The 19,239-nt window shown below is 48.1% G+C and overlaps 2 protein-coding genes across 2 annotated transcripts in view; one reads left to right on the forward strand and one right to left on the reverse strand.

The window, feature by feature from the left end:
* The window catches only part of IGFBP7 (insulin like growth factor binding protein 7), a 16,245-nt gene extending 1,134 nt beyond the window's left edge, over positions 1-15,111 (forward strand). Inside the window, exons 2-6 of the mRNA XM_041411881.1 lie at positions 1-349; positions 11,595-11,704; positions 12,951-13,067; positions 13,425-13,551; positions 14,876-15,111. Of these exons, the coding sequence (XP_041267815.1) occupies positions 1-349; positions 11,595-11,704; positions 12,951-13,067; positions 13,425-13,551; positions 14,876-14,895 (723 nt within the window). The 3' untranslated portion in view covers positions 14,896-15,111. The remainder of the gene's footprint in view (positions 350-11,594; positions 11,705-12,950; positions 13,068-13,424; positions 13,552-14,875) is intronic.
* The window catches only part of POLR2B (RNA polymerase II subunit B), a 16,731-nt gene continuing 12,549 nt past the window's right edge, over positions 15,058-19,239 (reverse strand). The window contains exons 19-25 of the mRNA XM_041412221.1: positions 18,944-19,194; positions 18,768-18,857; positions 18,402-18,509; positions 17,815-17,928; positions 17,575-17,735; positions 16,199-16,394; positions 15,058-15,309 (exon numbers count right to left, since the gene is read on the reverse strand). Of these exons, the coding sequence (XP_041268155.1) occupies positions 15,220-15,309; positions 16,199-16,394; positions 17,575-17,735; positions 17,815-17,928; positions 18,402-18,509; positions 18,768-18,857; positions 18,944-19,194 (1,010 nt within the window). The 3' untranslated portion in view covers positions 15,058-15,219. The remainder of the gene's footprint in view (positions 15,310-16,198; positions 16,395-17,574; positions 17,736-17,814; positions 17,929-18,401; positions 18,510-18,767; positions 18,858-18,943; positions 19,195-19,239) is intronic.

Consider the following 19,239-nt stretch of genomic DNA (forward strand, 5'->3'; position numbering starts at 1 on the left):
CTGCCGGCAAGGGGCTGCCCGCTGGGCCGGGTGCGGGACGGCTGCGGCTGCTGCTGGCAGTGCGGGCGCGGCGAGGGCGAGGCGTGCGGCGGCGGCGGCGCTGCGGGGGGACGCTGCGCCCCCGGCCTCGAGTGCGTGAAGAGCCGGCAGCGCCGCAAGGCGAAGGGCGGCCCGGTTCCGCCCGCCGCCGGCCCATCCGGCGTGTGCCTCTGCAAGAGCCGCTACCCGGTGTGCGGCAGCGACGGGCAGACGTACGGCAGCGGCTGCCAGCTCCGCGCCGCCAGCCTGCGCGCACAGAGCCGCGGCGAGCCCGCCGTCAGCCAGCGCAGCAAGGGAGCCTGCGAGCAAGGTGCGGGGCGCGGAGCGGGCGGGCGGGTGCGGGACGGGGAGGCCCGCGCTGCTGCCCGGTTTCAGGGCGGAAACGGCGCGCCTCCCGAGTGCTCCTCATGCCCATTTATCGGGGCGCTTCTTTGTGAAATGGACGTGATTTCAGACCCACCTTAAATGGACTGGAGAGTCCCAGTCGGATGGCGCTGGCTAAACTTGGAGTAACTCTTGGGACCAGGCGCAGAAACGCAGAGGAGCTTGGGCACTCGCTGTTGGCTTCCAGCGGCGCTGGAACTACACTCCCTCACTTTTCATACTTTGCCTGAAGCTTTCCATTTGGGCAGCTGTGAGATGGAGCAAAAGGGGTGAGCTATGCAGGGGAGTGTTCTGCCCGGGATGGTTGCAAGGAGGGAGGAAAGGAAATGATTAAATGGATGTGAAAGCCACAGAAATTAAGAGCCAGCATTCACTGACTTGCTTTGGTTCTAAATGAAAACTGTGAGATGCACTTACAGCATTTTCAACCAGGAGCTTGATTCATCCCAAACTTTTTCTTAGAGATGGTGCTCAGGGAAGAAATTGTTCTGCTATGGAGCCTCTACTAGAAATTCTGGCCTCTGAGAGTAGTTTTTGCTGGGCGGGAGGGAGGAGTAAGACATCGCACGCAAACCATATACTAAACATCTCAAGGACAAGATTGCAGCGCCAGTGCTGTTTTGGTGGAGGAGTGTTCTCATAAACACAGTATCTGCAGGTCACAACCTCCACCTCCTCCTTCTCTTGCTTCTCATAACTGAGGCCAAGTATTTTGCAAAAAAATGTTTCTGAAACTCCCAAGGCAGGCAGGAAAGACTGGCTGAGGATTGGGTTATGCACTTTGACATTGCCCATTAAATGCCCTGTGTGACTTTTCACAAACCTTGTCCAAAGCATTAGGCTTACATATTAGCCAGAAACAGTGTGGTACAGTATTAACTCCTGGAGGGAACGAATTTCAGCCTTCAGGACAATATGGAATGAGATGAGAATGGCCTCAGTCTCTGCCTGTGTCTAGTATTTGGAAAGAGCCTTTCCTGCCCAGTGGCCTCAGGAGTCCTGAAATGTGTGCTGCTTCTTGGCTCTGCCAGCCCAGACAAGTGAGCAGATGGGTTTGAAAGACGTCATGCTTCGGGTGCGCACTTGAGAAGAAGGCTGTGTTCTCACTTGTCTTGCCCAAAGTAACATGAAAGTTCATTGCAAAGCAGGTATTGATACTTGTAAGATACTGTCCCAACCCTTGGCTGCGCTTCCTGGTTTCTGTCCCAGACTGGATGCTGGTTTGACCTGGTGGGGCTTTGATCCAGACTATGGAGACAGAGTTTGATGAGGTCAATGCAAACATCAGCCACTGGCAGGGGATGTGGAAGGACTGACCTGCCAGCCTCCAACAGGTTTTCTGTCCTGTGATCCTCACAGCAGCAGCTTCGCTGAGGAAGGGTCTGAGAGTGGGACAGCCATTCCACACACCAACTGCATCCTTTCCTTGGAGAAGGTCTCTTCAGGTGTGCAGATCTGCATCAAGACACCTTTGTGGGCTGTTACCTGTTCAGGAATTTCACTGGAGCATGTGGTGCAGAGCAACTGGCAAAATGTTCTGTCCTCCATCATTCATTCTTCTTTTGGCTTCTGCTGCTGGGAGAGCTCTGACCCAGCATGTCAGGGAAGGGAGCAGGATGGACCTGGGCTGCTCAGCAGTGGTGTCACAACTGACCCTGCAGAGATTTCCCTCAGTTGCATGAACCTTCCTTGTGCTGAGGGCCTTCTGGTGATATGCACTGCGCTGTGCCTTGCAGCAGAGGCAGGGATTTGCCCAACAACCCTGCTAGACAGCTGGAAGTATTTCTCTATCCCTCAGGGCCTCCAGGGAGTTAGGAGCATTGGGTGGGAAGGGCGGGGAGTTGTAATCTTCACATGGATTTTGAAACACTGACAGGAAAGAACATCCATCCCATCAGCCTGACAGGATAGAACACTTTCCAGTATCTTTCCAGAGAGGAGATGACACTTTTGTAGGTTACTAGAAGGACCTGAATATTGTGGTAGTCAAATAGTGGAAGTTCTGGTTTTTGCCATTTCCCACCAGAAACAGATGTGATCTCCTTAAGGCACTGTGCAGGGTGGGATCCAGCACAGGGAGACCCGAGACAAACAGGCAGGATCAGTCATTTTTGTGACAGTTTTTGCACAAAAAGAAGTCCTTGGGTGACAGAGCACTTGGGCTTCCTGCTTGTGGTAGCTGGGCTCTGAGGTGTCTGCATGCCCTCACACATCCTTTCAAGTCCAAGAGAGAGCAGCAAACAGTTATCTAAGAAGAGATCCAAAAACATGTTTTCAGCAGTGAGTCCTAACTGTGTTTGATTGCTCTTGGGATTTAAAAAATTTTTTTTTTGTTCAAATGGAGCTGGAGGGGGGAAGACTCGTTTTGCACATCCTGTTGGATCTTTCTTTGATATTAAATAGCAAAAGGAATGAGCATGTTCTCAGCCCTGCAGAATTCGCCTTGACCTTGTCCTTGATTGTTTCCCAGACCTCTCAGATGTGATGTCTGTGTTTTGTACAGAACTCATGAAGCCATGCATAAAAAGGTAATTCTGCATAACCAAAACTTCCTGCTGGAGGGCAGAGGAAGACACAGTTGAGAAGAGTTTGGAACGACAGAAATAACCCTTGCTCTACCTGTACTTGGCAGATGGAGTGGTCCAGCTAGTCCTTTCTGGAGTGGGTTTTATGTGGGCAGGACTGTTGGAGATGTCTGGAAAAAGGCCTCCGACTTGATTGCTAGCTCCTTGAAGCTGCCTGGCTGCTCTTGGTGCTGTGCCAGCAGAAAAAGCTGCCTGCCATTTTGCTCTAGGGGAGCTGGCAGAGATGCCATGGTGCTCCCTGCTGGCTGGGCTTCTGCTTTGCCTCATGCTTGCACTCAGAGCTGGCCCTGGGTTTGCCCTGCTCCCTGTCAGGGCACCACTATCCACATCCCATCTCTACCTGTGTGTCCCAGCAGCCTCTTTGTAGCTAATTGCAGCACTGAGGATGCAGGAGGTGGATGCCCTGAGGTTTTCCATCTGCTTTCCAACATTGCCTTTAAACAGATTGTCTGTTTGCTCTCTGCCCATGAAAATGCAGCTCAGGTCTGCCTCCAGGTCTTGCAGGCAGGGCAGGTTCAGACACAAAGCAGAAGCCTGCTGGTGGGGTAGGTACAGGCGGTCTGGGGTGCCTCCTCTGGTGGCCCCCTTGGCAGGAGGGGAGGCTGCTCTGACAGCTGGGGAGCTGCCCTCTGTCACTGCTGTCACACAGCCGTGCACAGATGTTCAGAAGTGCCTCTTAAAGAGTTGGTGGCTTCAGGAATGTAGGCTGAAATTCAATTTGCAGTGCACACACACTGAGGCTGTTTGCAGCCAGCTAGGAGCTGGGGCAGGAGGACTGTGGTACCCAATGCCTTGCAAAGCCAGCTGGCATAAAGAATTAGGCCTGCATGGCTCAGCTCAAGCCAGGCAGAAAAACAACCTCAAAGCACCAACCCCCATTAAAAAAAAAAGCTATCAGGATTCCTGATGATGATCTCTGAGCTGAAAAAATACCAGGCACTGACTTGTTGCCTAACCAATGCAGGAAGGGACAAATACCCCTGAGCCTTTCTTATCATTAGCTACCAGCAAATACCTGCTTTGAGAGACGTGACCGCTGGAAATACTGCCAAAGTTATCTCTTACATGGTTTGAAGTCCCTAATGCTTGTTCCGGCAGGGTTGGGGTGTCCAGGTTGTTTTTCTGTTGTCAGTCAAGACTTTCTCTTTGTGTTCTGCTCCCTCATCTCTTGGTGGAAGCCAAACTCTTGTACTTGCTCAGATGCAGTGTACCCACAAAACAGCTCTCAGCAGACTTCAGAGGACAGTGTTTCACTCTCAGGGGAACTGGTGCTGCTTTGTACCTACCTACAAAGACCTCCTGGGGGTAGAAACTCAGGGCCTCTCTGTGTGAGGGGTAAGGCGTGCCAAGCACTCTGCTTTTTTTTTTTTTCTATTCATCTGAGTGTGGTTTAAAACTCTGTGGCTCCATGAAAGTGTTTTTCCAGCACTGGGAACATGCAGGGCTTTTCCTTATGATTGTGAGGGCTCCCACAGATAAACAGCAGAACCAGAAGAGATTCTTGTACAAGTGACTGTAACCAGCATTAAACTTGTCTAAATCTCACCAGCAAGGAGATCCCAGTCACTGGAGCTGTGCTGCCGCCTCAGAGAGGTATCTTTTTGGTTTTCCAAAAGCCCAGACAGCATCCCTCATGGAAAGGGTTTCTTTTGCTAAGGTGCCACACACCAGCTCTGGGGCGTGGTAAAGGTGGGTGTGAGGTTTCTTGGCGGTCCACAGGGTTTAAAATGGATGGATGTAGGATTGTGACTGCAAGGCTCTTGTGGAGACTGGCAGCCCTAGGGGCAGATTTATCTCCCCTCCAAATTCCTGCCAGTATATCCCATCAGTGGTTTTGCTTTGCTGATGCTTCACTGTTCCATAAATGTTCATCTGTGCTGCAAAGAAAGAAGTGCCAGGTTCCCACAGGTCAACTTCAGAACAAGAAACATGAATCACATCTGTTGGCTCATTCCATCCAAATTCAGCTGTTGAGGCTTTGCCAGAAATATCAGTTTTGAGGGTGGTTTGTGTTATTTTTTTAATCCACCACCAGAGTAGAGCAAAAACAGGAGTTTGGGAAAAAAAAAAAAAAACAACTTGTGGGAAATGGCAGACTGCTGTTATCACTGAGATTAGCTCATCTTCTCCTGATACAGCTGCCTTAAGTACAAAGGCCCCCAACTATAGACACCACGAAACATAGTTCATAGCCAGGCACATTCTGCAAGAAATTCTTCTAGATTTGTTAACAAGAGGTTCAGATTGCTGTAGTTCTTTCCTTCCATTATTCCTTTTCTGGATTTTAAGGGACTTAGAAGAATGTACACATTTCATGAGTCGTTTTGTCTTTGCTGGGGAAAGATTTAGAAAAGTTTTTGCTAAGTTATCTTGGTTGGAAATTAACCTAGTTCCCTGATTCTCCTGGAAATCTAGTTTGAGTTTCTTCATCAGGTGAGAGTGGGGGCCTTTCAGCAGTGGCCTGCTACCTGCTGGCTTCCACTGCAAAGGAAAACATTGCTTTTGTAGGTGGATCTTTCCAGCATTGTTGTGCTGCATCCTCAGAGTCTGTGGCAGAGCACTCTGGGGTGGATCCCATCAGGGCCCACAGATTTGTGAATGTCCAACTGGCACAGAAAGTCACTAATAATTTCCTCATGGATTATGGGGACTTTGCTCATCTCCCCATCACCAACTTCCAACTCTGAGAGATGGGTATCCTGAGGACAACTGGCCCTGATATTTAACACAAAGAAGGTATTAAGAAAAAGGCCTCTGCCTTTTTCTCATCCCCTGTCACTACACTACCCTCTGCATTCAGCCAATGATGGGCCACTCCTCAGCCCTCCTTTTTGCTGCCAATGTATACATGGAAACTTTTTGTGTTGTCTTTAACTATAGCAGCCAAATAAAATTCTAGTTGGGCTTTGGCCTTTCTAATTTTCTCCCTACATGACCTCACAACATCCTGATAGTCCTCCCACATTACCTGACCCTTCTTCCAGAGGTGATAGATTCTCCTTTTTTTGCCTAAATTCCCGCCTAAGTTCTCTGTTTAATGAGGCTGGTCTTTTTCCCTGGTCGTTCTACACTTGTGGACAGTCTGCTCTTGAATATTTAACAATTCCTTTTTTAAAACACATCCAGCCTTCCTGGACCCTTGTGTTTCATGACTGACTCCTCAACACTGCTGTTCATTGCTCTCAGTGTTCAAAAATACTGGTGATTTAAAATTCATGTGTAACTTTGGGGACTTGTAGCACAGGTCATAAATTCCTCCTTAAAAGACATTCCACTATTTGAAAAGGTTTTGGTTCATTGGAGCTTGAGTTTTTATGGTTACTGTGCTGAAAGTTACTATGGAAGTTGTTTAATATATTACTTGTCGGAGTCCTAGAGAGCAGCAGTATTCCAGGGACTATGCAGAAGCTTCACTGCTCAGGAAGATCCTGTATTTCACCTGTGTCTTCACTCTCAATCATCACAGCATACCCAAATTCACTAGGAAAGAATGACTACTGATCAGCAAATTCCACCCTATGTTTGTTTTTTCTGTTGCTGGAAAGGCATGCTGTGTTTTAAAAAATGTGTTTAATCCTTTGTTGGGCTGAGGTTGACTGAGGTTAGAACTAAATAGGAGATTACCACGTAACAAGTCTAATCAGGTCGGATTTTTGAAAGCCCTGCTTGCTTTTCCATGCATAAATGCTGCCATGCCTTTTTTTCTGTCTCTGTTTTCACATTCTTTCCAGGCTTTAGCTCATGGAAGTAGATGGTCTTTGAGGTCCCTTTCAAGGCACAAGGTCTCTGGAGGCAGCGTTCCCAAACCACGGAAAACACCAGGGCTGGGATTTCCAGCGGCAGTGCTGTGCACCATGCTGAGCCCAGTGCTGTGGAAAGCAGGAGTTTCTCCATGGCACAGTGATGGTGGCCCAGGGCACTTCCTCAGTGAGCTGACTCAGGCTCAAGTCTGCAGGGCTTGGGCCAAAGCTGTGTTTGTGTTTGCAGCCTTTCCAGGGCCTGCTGGGGAGCATCCAAACAGACACAGCATCCAGCACTCGCTGCCTGCTGTGGCTCCTTAGTTTCCTCAAAGACAGGCGGAGGACCAGAAACGCCTTGAGAAGAAGGTAACAGAGGAGGCTTGTGCATCTGCCAGAAAGCTGCAGGCAGCTTTGGGAGTGGGGAAGGCTGGGAACTGCCCGTGCTTCCCGTCTGCTGCCGCCTCTCACAGGGCACTGACGTGGGAGGGAGCAGCTGAGGCCATGCCAGCTAACATGACTGGATGTCCATTGCTTGTGGCAGGTTTCCCTTTTTCCATATAAAGTAATTTTCAAGGGAAAGTACTTTACCAGCAACTTAGGAGACTGGAGTTGGTTTATTTTCAGGCTTGCAATAGCTTGTGAGAGTGAACAATGTTCAGCTTTTGCTTGGGTTTGTCCTCTTGGGGGAGTGTTCCCAGCCTGTGTGTGACCTGGGGCTGTGGCAGGGCAGTGCAGTGCTGCCTGGGAGCCAGGCTGACACCCACATGAGCTTCAGCCTGTGGTACATGGCTTCGTGTGTTCATGGTCTGAGCATCCAGGCACTCCCAAACACCAGGACATAGCCCATGGTGCTTAATGCCCAGCTGATTTTTGCCTTTAGTCACATACCTGTAGCCCCCTTGATTTTAGCAGAAAAGTCACTGCTCTGCTTGCTGTGTGTTTTTTATTTGGTTGTGTGTGTGAACAGCAAAGGAAGATTGGTGAGGAGGTGCTAACCCTCAGCTGAGTAACCATCCAGGAATCAGTGAGGGACAAGTGGCTGGGCTGGGAGATGCCAGGTCTCTGCCAGCTGAGGGGTGCCTGGTGCAGGAGGGGTGTCAGGAAGAGATGACAAATAATATCCTCATCAAGGACCCCAGAGGCTCTGCTGTGCACATTGCTGTGGCAGAAAAGCAAGTACATAAAACAATGGGAACTCCTTTCCAGCTACTATTTTTGACATAACACAGGCTGTCAGTTCCCTGCAAGCTGCAGAAAAAGTGTTTTCAGGCTCTGTCCCAGGGTGAATGAGCTCTGGGGCTCTGTAAGAAGCGCCTTCCTGGGCCAGGGAGAGCTGTTTGTTTTACAAACAATGGGCAGAGCACAGAGGAAATGCTTGAAGTGCTTGTGGAGAGCAGCTAATCTCCATCAATAGCCTGGGCTGTCATCTTGGTTAAGGAGCTCATGTGCAGTCAGGGAGCATCTGTACATCCACAGTGTCCCCAGCAGGACATCAAGGACCACTCAGCCACCTTGGTGTGGTGGTGACCATTTTTTTGGGCAGGTGCAGCCCTTAGGTCCTCAGCCTGAAGGAAGCTGATGGAGAAACCATTCTCTCTGTGGGCAGTGCTGCTAGTGGAGCAGCCATGCCTCCGAGGTGCAGGCAGTAGGATGGTGGTGGGGGAACTCCTTGCTGGCAAGAATCAAGACATCTGCTCTGTACAAGGTGGGCTGGTTTCCAGTCCCATCTTTGCTTCCTTCACAAGAACTCCTGAAGCAAGAGGGGCACTTGGAGGACAGAATGTCCTCACATCTTCCGAAGTGTGTGCAACTTCTGCCATCCCCTGCCTCTCCTGCTGTGTCAAGTTGCCGTATCATCTGTCCATCTTGGTCCACTTTGAGGGCTGAGCATGAGTGGGACCAGCACAGGCGGCAAGAAGGGTGACTGCCATGCACCTGGGTGTCAGCTCACTGTGGAGAGAGTTTAGCTACTGCTGTGGCCAGTTGTGGTTTGACTTTAAATATGATGACTTCTTGGCCTTTCTCATTTATTTTTAGTGGCGGAAGAGCCCAGCTCTAGAGTTTTGGCTGTATGGATTTAAGTCAAATGTCCAGAGAGAGCACAGTGACTTTTCCCATGACACTTGCTGCATCTCTCAGGATGTGTATTCCCTCCTGGCCTCAGAGCTGTGTCAGATACAGGCAGAGGCCTGTGGATGCTTCCAGCTCATTTTACAGCCAAGTGTAGAACGTCATGTTCTGCCTGGTTGGATCAGGATGTACATCCCGAACTCAGGACAAGCTTGTAACAGCCAAGCTCTCATTGTGCTGTGACTGCTGTGCCAAGCCAGACAGGGCTTTGCTGTGAAGCTGTGCAGGCAATTCCCCTGTCTGAGAAGGTAAACAATTTCTCCCCGCCCAGGAGGTGGGTAGAAATTCCTTGTCTGTTTTCCCCTGACGGCAGCTGCTGCTGAAAGATTGTGGTGTGACCTGTTCATCCTGGCAGGGAGAATAAACACCTCTGGGCAAGTGGGTGCCTGAACCCTTGGCACAGGGGGAAACTTGGCAGTAACCAAGACTGAGACACCTCAGGCAGTGGATTTAGTGTTGTGCTGAACACTGCCAGTTCCCAGCCAGGGGAGAATTGAGCCACATCCTGGAAGAGCACAATAATGCCTTAACATCCACCTGTCTTTTAATGTAAGAGCCAGGATCTCCTTTTCTGTGCTGTGAGGCAGTGATCACTGGGAAGCACTTGTGTTTTTCCTGCCTCATGGAAGAACCCCAGTGACAGGATGGTGTCCTACAGGGGCAGACATAGCCCTGGCAGCCGGAGACAAGTCCCAAGCTCTGCTTTTGGAAAGCCAATTTGCTTGTGGAGGGCTGGACAAGAGAATAACAGCAGCAGGCTTTGCTGGGTACATAGCAGCTGCAGACCCCTCACAGAGCATGGGTCCAGCCGAGCTGCCTGGGGACATTGTGTCCCATCACAGCTTCCAAGCACCTTATTGTCCCTATTGTTTAAGGGATAGCAGAAAAAAGAACAGCTGGGCTGTGCAGGAAGTGCTGCACTGGGTAAGGGGAGCAGAGTGTATGACCTGAGGTGGCCCCATCCTGCAGATGGCAATGGGCTGGCCACTGTAGGGTACTCAGGGGAGGAAACCTTCAGCAGGGTGTTGAAATGCTCCTTAAATCCTCTTCTCAACTGAGAGACTCATCTCTGTGCTGATGAGGAGCACCTGGGTTGTGGTGTCTGCCAGGAAACCGGCCTGTGCTGACTGTTAGGTGTGGTTTCAACCATTGCCCAGGGCTACACATAAAACTTTTCTCCTTCTCTACAGCTGCCTCCTGTTAAAAATCAGAACTGGGATACTTCTGTAACAGAGAATGTTGAGTGCAGCCACCCCTAGTCTCTGAGCAGCTTCCCTCCAGCAGGCTGTGTACAGTCATTCCTCGAGAGAGAAGTCTCAAAGAGAAGAGCAAACACTTTTCTAGGTTTGCACCGGCTGTTCAGGAGCAGGGAACCACCTCAGCATCTCTTGGGCTAAAATAGAAGCATGGCTGGTACCATTTGGCTGTGATACTAGTGTGAATCTGCCCCTGGTCATGAGGAGGAAGAAGACACCAACTTTGTGCTGATGGTGGTGCAGCGGGATGCACTTGAAACCTGCACCCCACTGTCTGTGACAGGGCTGCAGGGTAGAGTGCACATGCAGGGCTGAAATCAGTGCAGATTTAGGACCCCATAAGGAGCATTAGGACCCATATCTTCTCCTCTTTTACAGGACTGGAAATGAGCTGTGTGTGGTCTGTGAGCCAGTATACGCAGGAGCTTCTGTCAGGCTGGCTTCTGTACCTGCTGGCTCTGTCTGCATAGGAAATGCCTTCTCCTGATGGAGCATAATGGGAGCTTTAGTTTCCTGTTACTGCCTGCATCTTCAGAACAGAAGGGGGAAAGCTGTTTGTGGCATTCTTAGAGCTATCAATAACTGGAAATAAACACTCTGTGCTCCTTTGGTCTGCACTTCCTATTGCAGGGAATTAATAGCTGCGTTTTACAAAACAGCCTCGCTAAAGAGGGATTGAACAGAAACAGCCTTTCTTCCATTCCTGGGATATGGGTTATGTCTCCAGCATTTCCCAGCCTGAGGGATAAACATCTCCAGCCAGATCTGCAAAACAACCCTGCTCTGATCTGCTTTCGAAGCAACTCTCTATTCAACCAGGAACTGGAGCTCTCTGGAGAAAAACAGCTCTGCAGTCACCTTCTCCCTTCCCAGATTTCGCCCATGGAGAGCTCTGCCACCACCCAGCCAACCTTCTTTGGCTGAGCATTGCACAGAGGTAAAACAGGAACAGCATAACATGGAATTCTGCTAGCCCACATTGAAATCATGCTGGGAGAAATGATGCTGCAAAGTTGGGCAAGCTCTTCATGGCATGACAGAGTGGGATGCACCCTGTCTCCTAGGGGTCCTTTCCTCCATGCCAGCTGACTTGGTGACCGCATGGTAAGCAGAGCCAGCAGTTGGTACAATTCTTCTCAGACCTTGAGATGAGAGAATACAAACAGTGTTTCACTTCGAACCTCAACCTTGTAAGGAGGAGGACTCATCACCTGAACTGCTCAACACTTGATTTTTCATCTGGGGCAAGCGCCCATCAGTCTGGATAACTCAGGGCTGGGTGTGTGTGTCACTTTGGAGAGAGAAGTGTTGTGATGTGGGATCAATCCAGTGAACTTTGCTTCTAGCAGGGATCACCTTCACCTTATCCTCAAAACCGTGACTGGCTCCCACTTAAAAGGCTTATCATGGGGGCAGGCTTGCAGTCACCTGGGACTTCAAAGCTTTTCTCCTTTTTGCAGGACCCTCCATTGTGACTCCTCCTAAGGACATCTGGAATGTGACAGGAGCACAAATCTACCTGAGCTGTGAAGTCATTGGCATCCCAACCCCTGTCCTCATCTGGAACAAGGTAAGGGCCCTGCTAGGAGCTCTTACAGCACAGCAATCCTGAGGTGGCTGAAAGTGCCTGGTAAGCACAAAGGCCATAGCAGATCTCTGTAGAAACACGCCTCTTTGATGAGTTCTCTCATCTCTGCAGTTCTGTCCACCCCCTCACATCTGGTTTTGCTTAGTTTTTAGACATTATTTAGCAAATAAACTCTTGTTGATCCTGAGCCAGGACAGGACTCTGTTTCTCTTGGTAGCGCCTGGTATTCGGAGCATGTAGGGAATGTCCCTTGACCTGCCTTCACCTTCACCCTGCTGGCAGCAGTGAGTCTGAGGTGGCTAGACATCGCCCACGTTGGGAACAGGAACCACATGGGGCAGTCACTGAGCTCCAGTAGCCTGCAGCATGTTGATTTTGGCAGCACTGGTAACATCTGGCTTAGGACGGGGCCAATGTTGAATGGAAAGGATCCTGGCTGTAGGGCTGAGAGGCACTGCATGGCTCCTGCAGCCTCCTCAAGTGCCACAGGTTTGTGCACACTTGTGAAGGGTCTTAGAAGTAAGCTGAAACGTTACTACTTAAGGATACTAGGGAGAAAAAAACCTAGGTTGGCCTGAAGTTTGCTGTAAGACAGCAAGCTTTATTTGTAGGGGTTCAAGAGCAGATTGTCAGGTGAGCATACAGTGTGGGCTTGTTGACTGAGGCAGTGTGTTCTGCTTGTTTATGAATAGATGCTGAGTTTACACTGACTGTCAGTGCTGCTCTCCTTTTCATGCCTCTCCCGCATGGCTGAGAGCCTGCTTGACCTGGTGGTAACAAGGGCTGAGCACCACTTATCCCGTGCTGGGCTCTGGGCTCAGATACTGGGGCAAGACTGCAGTGCTGCTTTCCCATTGATGCTGTGTCTACCAGGAGGGGCTGCCTGGTTTGCAGTAGCAGAAACAGGCAGGGCTGAACACAGCCTTGGGAACACACACACAAGTTCTGTGAGGCCAGATCAGCACAGGGCATGTTGGCCCACCCCACTGCCCAGCACCACCTGTCCCAGAAAACTGGGCCACTCTTGCTGCTGAGGTGAGGGGAACCCAGCCGTGGTGTGGCTGCACTACATGGAGGACAAGGTGAAACTGTGACACTAGAAATGCCCTGCTGCTGCACAAAACTCATCCAGGTGTATCTAATGTTGATCTGTGTGCAGGTATGGCTCAGCATGCAGTTCCAGCATAAGTTAGTCCAAGTTCTTACCCATTCCTGCCCCTCTGTTTAGATAATTCGAGGACAGTATGGTGTCCAGAGGATGGAGCTTCTGCCTGGGGACCGGGAGAACTTGGCTATCCAGACCCGGGGGGGCCCTGAGAAACACGAAGTGACTGGCTGGGTGCTGGTAAGTACTCTGTGTGAGCACAGAGCTGCACAGGCAGCAGAGTGCAGTTTGCCAACTGCTTATGGACAAAGAACACTACAGCAGACAAATGGCAACACAGGGAATTTGGAGGAATAAAACCTGTGGGAGTTAGAGATGAAGGGTAAGGGTGGCTGCTGGTTCCAGTCTTACCTGGTGCATGCAGCCTTCCTCTGTCTAGCATGCAGCAAAAGTGTGCACACCACTTGCAAAATCAGAGTAGAGGGGAGGACAGGGTTTGACACAAAGAAGTTCTGTTAAATACCTGAAAACAGAATCACCTCTGCTGCCAGTGCATGAGATGCTCACTGGGGGAGCGGGGTGTGTTTCTTCCCTTAGATATCTCCTCTGAGCAAAGAGGATGCTGGGGAATACGAGTGCCATGCATCAAATGCCAAAGGAGAGGCAACAGCTTCTGCGAAAATCCACGTTGTGGAAACTCTGCATGAAATAGCCCTGACCAAAGGTTGGTAAGTGTGGCTGAACACTCAGCAGCTCTCTCCCCTAACAGTTTATTGTTATTTGATACAAAAGGACTACCTCTGTTTAACACTATAAAAAAAAAACAAAAAACCAAAAACCCAACAAACCCTCCCCCCATTAGAAATACTAGTTTAATGTGCAAGTTTTTGCATTTGACAGAACATTCCTGCAAATCTTAGCTGCTACAGTTCTCAAGGGATTGTTAAATAAACCCCCATATGCTGTAAAGTACTGGAAATACCAAATAAACATTAAGAAACACCCTCTGGGTTTTTATAGAGCAGTTTCCAATGGGTTTCCAGCCCTACATTTGTGTCATCCTTTCATTGTTGTCTGGCTGCTTTCAAACCTGCTCCTCTCTCCTGGGAGCAGTATTGGCACAGCAGAAGTTCCAGTTCCTGCCATGTTCTCTGCATGCTGGGATGTGACACCCCAGGAGATTTGCCACAGCATGTCCTGTTTGCTAGGCTGTGTGCAAAGCTGGTGGCAAACCAGCCACCCTCATCCCAGCTGCAGAGGATGGCTCAGTACCACATGCTTAGGAATAAATCTGGAGAGCCAGAAGAGTAACTGCAACCCTGCTAGAGGCAGAGGGACAGGGAATAAAACACGTGGCTAGAGAATACCATGCTGCCCAAATCCCCTGTTGGATGTAATCCTTAGTTTTAATCCCTGCTAGCTTTATCCAAACAATATAGTCTTGACTTTTTGTGTCCCTATGTCTGTGAAGAGCTAAAATACTTCCCTTAGAAGAGCATTAGCAGCACCTGGCACTGAAATGAGAGCTTAAAATGAATCCAAGTATCATGCACAGGAACTTTGCTAATGGTTTTAAGGCAGTCTCTAATCCCTTTTCAAACATCTTATTTATGGATGTGAATAAAATTGAGTTTTACTGGGTTGTGCCATGAACAGCAAGCTTGTACCCCAGAACAGTTTGTTTTTTGCACACACCCAGCACATGCTGCAGCTGGTTCTTTTCAGTTGTAGGAAAGCTCTGAGGCATCTGGAGCGAAGTGATAAGTAAATGTAGACTGCCACTTTAAAGGAAATTGATAAAGTTAATGGAACAAACTGCCAGACATCATAGCTACACTGTGAGAGTGTGTGTGCCATGTCCAGGTGATCTCAGCACAAAAAAACGTGTCTATTATCACCCCCCTGCAGTAGGGAGGGAAGGAAAGAAAGCAGGAAGCAAGGAGGGGTCAGGGCTCATCCTCAGCCAAGAGATCCCAAAGCTGTTGCCAAAGTTGCAATATTCCCCCTTGGAACAGGACAGAGTGTAACATGTTTTTGTTTTTCCACAGATGACGGTGCAGAGCTGTGATGTGAGGACTTTCACTTACGCACAGTTTTAAATTAGTATTTTGGAAAGCTGCAAGCTCTGGCTTTTTCTAGCTGACTAATCAGTCCCTCTTAACTCCCTTTCTCTTTGAGTCCAAATTTGCTTGCACACTTCTTTCACAGATACACAAATAGATTCACAAGCTCGATTACAAATTTTAATTCTATTTACAGGAAATAAACATACTTTTGAACAGCACACGGCAGACGAGTAAAACTGTAATTTTGAATGCAACGTGTACAAAATGAAACAAAACCTGAGTACTTCACTTGAGTCTCATAATTAAAAAAAAAAGCCCTTTTAAGGCTAAACACTCATCATACGAGGTGCAATACTCATAGACATCAGTTCCTGGAAGAGGAGCTTGCAGGCGTAGGGCATTCGAACCAAAGATATCTGGAAAGAGATTGCAAAAGTCTTGTGATAAACACTCATAAAGCATCAACTTCCACATCCTCTACACAAATAACTTCGTTGAGTTTTTGGCTTAAAAGCAAATCTGAAGTTATGCATGAAAGCATTTAATGAGAATTGCTCACAGACAGTACCAAAGCAAGAAGGAAGCTGAGCCTGTCTGTAGGGGCTACACAGCAGCTGTCCAGAACACATTTTTAACATAAAAATGCAGCCAAGGGATCTGATCCTAAACAAGAACCATTTAACAGAACGTGTGCATAGCAGAGTGTGCCTGAGGTGCATAAAGCAGGTAAGGTTTCCAGCACACATCACTCTGGAACCCCAGTGGCATTGTTCAGAGTTGCAGCAGTCAGTCCTTGGCACAAAAACAAGCCTGTTCAAGGCTACTATTTTTATCTCTGCTACCGCTGTCCCTTGACATACTTCTGTAACCAAGCATGCACTGCAGAGCTTTTATTAAATTAAAAAAAGCCACCAAAGTGCAGCACAAAAGACCTCCTGTGGGGACCCAGCTCTGCAAGCATAAATATCTTCATGGGACAGTCACAAGGGCGATGCCTCTAAATTCCTGTGATTCTGAGTTTTACTTCTAAAAATAAGTTCTCGAGCATTTAAAGTCTCTGAAAACTCTGCACTGTACAACACTTGAGCAGCATTTCCTGCCAAGTGACAAGCCAACACTGTAAAATTAATAAGGAAGCATCCAAATTGACTACAATACTGTAAACACTTAAAACAGTTATGAAACTAAAATAGCAATTGTTCTGGTGCTTCTTTAAATATTTACTTCCCTATCCTCCTGCTTCACTCAAGTGGCATTTCCTCCTGCCCACAAGGAGAAACAATGGCTGATGGAAACCACACGCACCTGAGTTTTATTGCGGCACCCGCGGCATTCGTAGGTGTGAGTCCTCGTGTTTGCAATTGCCATGATTCCACAGAGGTTACACACGTGGACCTGGTACGGGTCTGAAGCTTCAAACAATCTTTCTCTCAAGAACTGGGCTGCTCCATGAGCAATCTGGCAATCTCGTTCCATTTCTCCAAAGCGAAGGCCACCATCACTAAAAGGAACAGAAAAAACCCTCAACTTTTGAGTTCACTAGCAAAATAATCGGTTCTTGTTGGTGGAACAAGTATCTCTATTGCAAGGCAGGAGGAAAGCTGTGCATCAATTTTCCTCTAACACCACAGAATAAAACTGTGAAAAAAGTCATTAATAACTGCTGATGAGCATTTCTACAGCTGGTGTCTGACAGCCATAGCACAACCATACAGCAAAATGAAGTGTACAATTAAGTCACCCTCTGCTTATCTGTGGTGGCTGTCTGCCAGATGTCCACCAAACAGCTCTCTGGTCCCCATCATGTCAAAAGGACATGGGGAGAAAGTAAGATGGAAAAGCTCATGAGTGGAGATAAAACTAGGGAGATTGCTTATCAATTGCTTCCACAGACAAAACAGACTCAGCATGGGGAAAATGAGTTTATCACCCACTAAAAATGGAGTAGGATGATGAGAAACAAAAGACAAAATTAAAAAGTTCACCTCCCCAACCTTCTTCCCAGGTTTATGTCACTCCTTTATTCCCAACTCCTTCCTCCCTTCCCTGTGATGACCAGGGATTGCAGTCGGTGCATCACAGCTCCTCTTGGCTGCTCCATTTGCCTCACAATTTTTTCCTCTCCACCATGTGGCCCCTTCTGTGAGACAGTCCTTCACAAGCTGTTCCAACATGGACCCTTCCCATGGGTAGAATCCTTCAGGAACAGACTGCAGCAGTGGGGGTCCGCCACAGATCATACCTCCTACCAGGAGCCTGCTCCAGTGTGGGCTTTCCACAGGCTGCAGGGCAGTTCCTGTTGCATTTCCTCACTCCTCTCTCACAGTGCTGCCCAGCATTTTTTACCCTTTCTTAAATACATTCTCACAGAGGTGCTACCAGCACCACTGCTGGGCTCAGCTCTGGCCAGCACTGGGGCTGCCAGTGCCAGCTCTAAGTGGCTGTGCCCATCATGGGGCAATCCCTGCTCCTTTCTCAGAGAGACCACCCCAGCAGTACCTCCTGCTACCAAAACCTTGGCACCTGCACCCAATACAACCTCTTAAGCCAAACACATGAAGAAAATGGGCGGCTATTCGGGGCGAGCTAATTAAGCTGCAAAGCTGGAGTAACTGCTTGTTCAGGGCTAAAAGCTGGACAGGAAAACAAAATACCACAAAGAAACTAGCAGGGATCCTTACCGAGATCTGCCTTCCATGGGCTGTCTGTTAAGGATCTGGATTGGCCCTCGTGCACGAGAATGGATTTTGTCATCCACCATGTGCTTCAGGCGCTGGTAATAGGTAGGACCAATGAAGATCTGGGATGTGATTTTTCGACCAGTGAAGCCATTGTACAGGACCTGAAGAAGTCAATGTAAATCTTACTACCCATCAATAGTGTATTAAAAAAATTACAGTGGATTGATACTTTGATTATACCTCATTTCCTCTTAGATGATAGCCATAATCTGATAAAAGGTTGGAAATCTTTTGCACGTTGACAGCATCATTAAAAGGTGTAGCATCACCAATTTCTCCCTTGTTTGCAGACACCTACAGAGAAGAGATTTGGAAAAGTCTGTCAGGTTTCTGAAGGACTGGTTAGATCATATTTAGCTGTTTCAAACAGTTGTAACTCTTAGTACTGGAATTTGAGATTCCATGCCAATGGTAGTACCCTATCTCACTGTGTTTATCTGCCACATATTTTAAAAAATACACACTATAAACAATTTTGCCTCTCCTTATTCTAGGTCAGGGGAAAATGCCTGGAACAAAAGCAACAAATGAGAGAGCACACTGTAGGTAGGACCTGACCTTCTGGAGAAAATTTACAGGACTGTACATCTTCCATAAGAAACCTCCTTTTGCTATCAAATAACTGGAGAACAATCATTTTTAAATGAATCAACACCTACTACATAGTGTTTATCTTTACCAAAAAAAAAAAGCTGTAAGCATCTAACAGTCCCCACCAAATTTTAATTCATATTGCTGAGACATGCAGTATAGAAGACTGTTCTTACCTTGCCCTGAAGACACTCAATCAAGTGACCAATCGTCATACGGGAAGGGATGGCATGGGGGTTGATAATGATATCAGGTGTGATGCCTTCACATGTGAAGGGCATATCCTAGAGCAGGGAAACACACAGTCAGCTCCTCCAGAACATCATGTTTAGGAAAAGTATGTGCCTGGATCCAAATAAAGTCTTTTAAAGAATTTAAAAGGCATTGGAATATGTACAGCAGCTGTGTCTCCCTCTAAAAATATTTTAGCTACATTTCAGTCAATATTGCACCTGAGTAGATATTCCACAGACAATTCACTTAAGACAGTTCCAATGCTAAGACCATCACAGGTAAAATCAGAAGAAGAAAAAAAAGATTACCTCTTGCCTGTACTGGATCCCACAGGTTCCTTTCTGACCGTGTCTGCTAGCGAATTTATCTCCAATTTGTGGAATTCTTACAGAACGTACCTGTAAGCCACAGGAAAACATGCAATTGGTAACTTAAATACAGACCAAAGATCATTAAAGCAGAAAGCACAAACATCAGTGCTCACCCTAATCTTGCAGAATTTGTATCCTTCCTGGTTCAGGGTTACCATGACCTGGTCCACAATCCCAGTCTCACTGGTCCGCAGGAAGGTGCTGCAGTCTCTCTTGGTGAAGCGCCTGTTGGTGCTCTCCAGCTCATCTTCATTTTCTGGCAGAGTGACTGTTTTGCCAATGATGACATCATCCCCAGACACACGTACCCCAGGGGCTATCAAACCATCATCATCAAGTTTGTCGTAGATTGCGTGTCTCATACCTTGAGGGGAAGAAGGAACCAAAAAAGTAGACTCCCAAATTTTTC

Source organism: Onychostruthus taczanowskii, unplaced genomic scaffold, assembly GCF_017590055.1.
Source record: "Onychostruthus taczanowskii isolate IOZ18803 unplaced genomic scaffold, ASM1759005v1 scaffold38, whole genome shotgun sequence".
Classification (NCBI taxonomy): domain Eukaryota; kingdom Metazoa; phylum Chordata; class Aves; order Passeriformes; family Passeridae; genus Onychostruthus; species Onychostruthus taczanowskii.